This window comes from Parasteatoda tepidariorum, chromosome 11, assembly GCF_982258835.1.
Source record: "Parasteatoda tepidariorum strain Cologne lab strain chromosome 11, Ptep-v5.0, whole genome shotgun sequence".
Taxonomy (NCBI): domain Eukaryota; kingdom Metazoa; phylum Arthropoda; class Arachnida; order Araneae; family Theridiidae; genus Parasteatoda; species Parasteatoda tepidariorum.
The window spans coordinates 90431169-90437919 of record NC_141765.1 but is presented as its reverse complement, the minus strand read 5'-3'; the positions used below and the strand labels follow the sequence as shown (position 1 = coordinate 90437919).

Genomic DNA, 6751 nt, shown 5'->3' with positions numbered 1-6751 from the left:
TTTAGCTTTCCGAAATTACTTTTTAAGAAATAACTTGTTTTTTGTACATAAATTTTAAAAAAATTTACTAAAATTAATTTTTAATGGAATAAAATATTATATTTTTATTATTTCACGTAAACTAAACGAAAAATTATTTATAGAACTTCTGAAATTAGATTTTTCAGATTGCATTTGAAAACTGATGATAAAAAAAATCCATGCGACGTGCGCTATTTATGTTAATTTATGATAAAAACAACAATCTTAACTCCAAAAGAGTTCTATTGATATTGTCTATCAAAGAAATTTTTTTTAAAAAGGAGCTGTTAAAGATATAGACCATCAAATAAAACAAAAATATTTTGATTCAGTTTATTATTATTATCCGGTATACAGAAAGCCAGACATGATGGAATTAATAGATCAGACACTCAAAATTGTTCAAAGGTTTTATATCATCGAAAAATGGATTTAATGTAAAATTAAGACTTTGATGAAAGTATAGCTTTGTCTATATATAATATAGTTACCATATGACGTATGACATGAATTGATATAGCAAAATCAAAAAAGAATAATAACATTTGGAGCTGATTTAATTCATAAAGTTATTACTTATTATTTTTTAACTTAATTTTTCAGACAAATTTAATAAATATCTGTATTGTTATATTGATTTTAAATCTGCTCTTAGCTTATATTTATCTTGAATCTGGTTAATATATTGTTATAAAAAATGAAATCACTTATTGGTTTCAAATCGAAAATTTTTATCACGTGTTATAGAAATTGGATGAAATTTTAGGGTTTTTATGTATCACATATGCTCTCCTTTTAAAAGGTCACTATTAAAAAATATTCAGCAGTTATATCTTTAACGTCGAGGTAAAAATAAAGTTGCATTACTCCAGTGCGTACAGGGTCCTAAAAATATGGCCATATTTTAAAAAATATTCATTTTTGAATATTATGCCTATTGGAACTTCTGATCAGAATGACATGTAAAAATATATATATTCACGACGTCATGCAATTATATATGACTAAACAATCATGACACGGAACTATTTATTTATTTATTTATTATTACTATATATATATATATATATATTTTTTTTTTTTGAAATTCCAAATCAAATATACTAAAGAAAAACGCCATACAACTTTTTTCCTAAATAAAAAACTCTTTTTAATGGCTTAACAATGAATTTTATTTGTTTCAGATTTTTAAAGAGAAAAATAAAATAAAATGAAAAATGTGGAAAAATAAATACAATTTACACAGTTTTATGTGTAGTGTTTTTCTTATCTTGTTCCAGTTTAATTTATCTGGATTTAAATCGAAATTGTCATGTTTAAAACGGAAAATAAAAATACTCAATTGATAAAGAGAAATATTCACATTTTTAAGAAATGATAAATTACAATAGTGTTGATCGGATTAATTTTTATTCTCTATCAACAGCATTTTACTTTATTTTTATATCCGTCGTTGAACAGCCGACCCAATTTTGGGTTTACGACTGCTAATGTTCAACTCATTGTAATTTTGAAACAATCCAAAAGACAAGGAAACCCCTAGATCAGTACCCCCGGAGCATCCGGGGGTACTGATCTAGGGACAAATCATACCTCCGGGGAGGCATGATTTGTCATGGGAACATGGAGGGCTTTGGGACTCGACAATTTTAACTTGCATCTGTCAGAATTTACAGCCTGCGGGGATCGAACCCAAGAACTTTTGGAGATGGTCCAGTGCCCTACCAACCAGGCTGTCCCGGCCTATCAACAGCATTTATAATATCAGCGTTAAAATTTTCAAAAATTAATACTTTTAATTCAGGTAAATTATTCAGGAAAAAAGCTTTCACCAAGTTAATTGGCACAATGTTAATTAACGCAATTTGACCATCCTATAAAATTATAATTTTTAAAAAAATTACGCTAATTTTTTCCTTCCATTGTTACGGAAACAAATTGCTCCATTCTTAAAAATACGTTTTTCGTTTAATTAGAGTTTTATACAATACAATAAAATATTTACTAATATATAATGCTTTTTTTAAAAAAATAATTATTTTGACATTTTTATTGTTAAAAATGTAAATGGTAGTCAATTTTTTGTATTAAGATAAAAATTATCATTATTTATGCAAATTATTGTTGGTGTATAAAGGTTTTTTTTAATGTTTTATTTCACATAAGAGAGAGAGTAAATGTGTAACGGATTTGGTGATTTAGTTCTGCTCTACGTAATCATATAATATACATAATCATATATAATGGTTATCATATAAGACAAAAATAAAATGGTAAATTTAAAAAATTAGAAAAAGGAAAAAAAAAAAACCTTGCGGAGCTGATATAACGCCTTCTCAATCGTGGAATTTTCTTGTTTTTAGAATTAACAGTTTTCCGGTCATTTTTATTTATTTATTTTAAGTATATTAAACTGCAATCACTTTTGTGCAATGAAAGCAAAAGACTTGAAATTAATTTCAATAACATAAAGACAATGAAGTTCTTAAGAAACCAATATTAAAATGTACCTCCTAAAAGTCGAAAGAATGATCGAAAATACAAAAACAAATTTTGTATTTCAACGTACTTTATTTATTATTTTTTTATTGACTGGGATATTTTTAAAAAAAAGTAAAGGTTGAATTTCATTTTTGAATAAAAACAAAGTTGTTGAAAAGCAAAAAGAATTCAAAATATAATTTTACAATTAAAATAAATAAATTCGTAATATAAACTAATAACAATAAACGGTAAAATAATGACCTAATTTACTACATAAATGAATTTGATATACGAACATAATAAAAACATTTATTTCACGAACAACTATATAAAAAAATTCTAACAGTACATAAATACATAATTATTAAACCATCAAATAATTTAATGAAATGAAAACGTTTGCTTACCTCCTTCGAAATTTATTTTATGTTTTCTTGTTATTCAACGAGAAGCTTCATTAAGAATTGGTATTATTGATGAATGGCACGATTTATGTTTAAAAAAAAAACTGTTGCAAATAACTTATCAAACTGATGTAAAAAAAAAACAACAACAACCAAATAATTTAAAACAATTAAACAAAATATGCTTTAATTTAAAATCGATAACTTAAATGATGTAATTAAATGAACTAAAAGATAAAATTTTAACAGAGAGCGTTTATTAATGTTAGTCTGAGAAAAGTTCATCACAAAATGACCAGAGAAAATGTCAACAAGAGTCTTCCCCAGTTCAGATCCCTTAAAAGCTTAAAACATCTGTTTTCACAGAAAATCTAGATAATTGCTTGTTTGAGACAATTTATAAAGAAATATCCAAATAAGATATGGTTCTGTGGATATCTGACGTCTTAAAAAGAGGACAAAGAAGCAAAGGGCCATAAAAATAAAAATTAACGAAGCAAAAGTACTTTTTCCCATAGTGTAAAGTGAAGTGACTGTTTTTGAGGAGTCAAATAACTGTCTTTGTGGGGAGCTTGGCCACCAGAATTATATGCCAATGTGGGCCGAAAGGAAATTGTTGAAAGTCAAGAGATGCTTTGAAACCACTTTTTATCAGGATGCATTTTATTACTCTTTCCAGAGAAGGGTAAAAGAGATGAAATTATTTTAGATTGCTGAATCTTTGATATATTTTTCATACAATGCGTTTTTTAAGATGTATTTTGTTTTAAAAATTGTTTTTTTTTCCTTCGTTTAATTATATAGAAAGTTATAATAAAAAAGTGTTTGTCTTAAAAAAAACTAAGTTTTCCATTTTGAAAAACAGTTTTTTTTCCCCTAAAATTACAAATTTAACTTAATTTTATTTTCACGAATGTTTAAATTTCAGAAGGGACAAAGCACATTATTTGCCTTTCAATTAAATTTCGGAGGAAAATAAAATTTTTGATTTCGAAATAAGCTTTAAAGTTGAAAAAAATGGTGCTTTTTTTCTGAAGTTACCAATTTAACTTGAGTTCATTTTTACGGATGTCAAAATTTTAAAAGGGGCTAAGCACAATATTCGCCCCCTCAATTAAATTTCAGAAAAAAAGAATTTAAAAAAAAAAACCTTAAAGTTGAAATTTTCTTTCTAAAATTACCAATTTAACTTAATTTTCACGAATGGCTAAATTTCAGAAGGGGTGAAGCACGTTATTCACCCCCTCAACTTAAATTCACAGTAAAATGAAGTTTTTGATTTCGAAAATATTTTTTAAGTAGAAAAAGGAATGGTTCTTTTTTTCTAAAGTCATCAATTTAACTTGACATTATTTTCACGAATGGCTAAATTTCAGAAGGGACGAAACGCATAATTCGCCTTTTTATTAAATCTGAGAGGAAAATGAAATTTTTGATTTAGAAATTAGCTTAAAGTAGAAAAAAATGGTGCTTTTTTTTCTAAAGTTACCAATTTAACTAAACTTTATTCTTACGAATGTCTAAATTTACAGAAGAAAATGTTTTTTTTTCAAACAAAAACTTTAAAGTTGAAAGAAGTTCTTTTTTTCCTAAAATTACCAACTTATTTTATTTTCACTAATGGCTAAATTTCAGAATCAGTGAAGTACATTATTCGCCCCCCTCCCCCTAGTTAAATTCACAGTAAAATAAAGTTTTGATTTCGAAAATAGTTTTTAAGTAGAAAAAGGAATAGTTCTTTTTTTCTCAAGTTATCAATTTAACTTGACATTATTTTCACGAATGGCTAAATTTCAGAAGGGGCGAAGTACATTATTCACCCTTCAATTAAATTTAAGAAGTAAATAAAGTTTTTTAATTAGAAAATCACTTTAAAGTTGAAAAAAAAAGTTTTTTTTGCTCTCAGTTTACAAATTTAAATTGACCTTATTTTTGTGAATGTCTAAATTTCGGAAGGGGCGAAAAGCATTATTCGCCCTTTTATTAAATTTCAGAAGAAAATAAAGTTTTCTTTTTGAAAAATAGCTTAAAAATTGGAGAAAAAAAAGGAAGTATTTTTTTCCCTAAAATTACTAATTTTACTTCTTGCCTTCATAATTATTATGACCTCTTATTTTAATTTCAGAAGAAAATGAAGTTTTCTACTTGGAAAATAGCTTCAAAGTTCAATTAAAAAGTTGTTTTTTTTTATTTTATTTTTTTACTATTTTTTTAATCGGAATTTTGCTTGACTTTATTTTCTCGAATGTTTAAATTTCTGGAGGGGCGAAACATATTGTTTGCCCCCTCACTAAAATTTCAGAGGGGACAACTGCCCCCCCCCCAGCTGGCACGCCACTGCTATTGTCCTAGTGCGTGAAAATCCGATCATTAGATCAAAAGTGTGTTTCATATGGCTTAATTAGGAATTCAAACCAGAAAATTTGACAGCTCACTGCATCACAAAGGAGCAGAAAAATAACAAAGAAACAATTCAACAATTTAGATAAAGTGAACAAAAAGGAACAAACAATAAACATTTGAATCAATAAACATTTCAACAATATAAAATTTTAAACATTAACATGAAAAAGGTAAAGTTAATGACAATTCATGAGAGTTCTTGCGTCCCAATACAATTTAGTGACATTCCCACTTTTCCGGGAGCTCTTATCTAGTCCCTAGCGCAACAAGAGGTGATCAGAGTTTAATACACCTGTGTCACAAATTGGGCATGTTTTGCTGGAAAGAATTTTTATGTTATATAAATGTTCTGATAAGCAATCGTGGCCTGTTTTAAGCCTAAAATGGGTTACTGCTTCTTTACGGGGTTGGTAGCAGAGAAATTTCCAATTGTCTTGAATATTTTCCCTTTTGATTTTATAGTTAAATCATAATTATTTTTTAAGAGTATCAGATCTATCTTGTATCTGAGATCCATCGGTATATACATGTAGCCAGTCGCTTTCCGGGTATTTTTCGCAGATCATTTGCAACGCATTTGCCCTCAGCTCTGCCTCGACAGTGTCTTTTTTCCATAAGTTCCCTACAGTCAAGTTGTTTTCGATGTCTACATATTCAAGTGGGTTGATAATTTTATATGTGCTTTCAGTAGGAATGTTAGCATCGAGATCTTGAAGTGTGTTTTGACATATTTCTACTGGTGAAACTTGAGTTTTGAGAGTTCTGGGTTCCTGATTTAGAATCCACTCTGATCTGTGTGAGGTCAACATTTTGATGTAACTTCCGACTGCCTGCCTTTGAATTTCGATGTTGATGGGAGGGTTGGAAGTATACAGTTGCATTGCTGTGACTGGGGTAGTTTTTACTGCTCCAACAATAACCCTAAAGACTTTATTTTGCGCCTTTTCTAGTTCGTCAATATTACTCTTTGCTGCAGAAATCAAGGCCTCATTACCATATTTGATTATGGGTTTCACATATGTGTTATACGTTGTATTCAGGGTTGCTTGATTGCATCCCCATTTGGCTCCTGCAAGTCTTTTCATCTTCTGCCTTCCATTTTTTCTGCAGTGACTTTCACGTGATCGGTGAAGTTTAAGTTGTTATCTAGTGTTACGCCTAGATATTTTGTACAATCACTCCTATATTTAATGTAGCATTATCTATCTTCAATTCAAAATCTATCTTAATTTTTCGGAGGGAAAAGAAATGATACATAGTTTTGTTCTTATTTATAAGCATATTATTATCAATGCACCAAGTTTGAAGTATTTTCAATGTTTCATTCATGGTGCTCTCGAGGAAATGTTTCCGATCTTGATATTTTCTGAGTTAGTTGCCTCGATCCAAATGACTAGATCATCGGCAAACATGGAGACATTTACCCCGGGAATTTCTTT

At 28.3% G+C, this 6751-nt stretch overlaps 1 protein-coding gene across 1 annotated transcript; it reads right to left on the bottom strand.

Annotated features, from left to right (window-relative positions):
• Positions 1 to 5785: 5785 nt before the first annotated feature.
• LOC107451647 (uncharacterized) lies at positions 5786 to 6397 on the bottom strand. The gene has a single exon (XM_016067844.2). It carries the CDS (start codon positions 6395 to 6397, stop codon positions 5786 to 5788), a length of 612 nt encoding a protein of 203 aa, XP_015923330.2.
• Between the last annotated feature and the right edge of the window lie 354 nt (positions 6398 to 6751).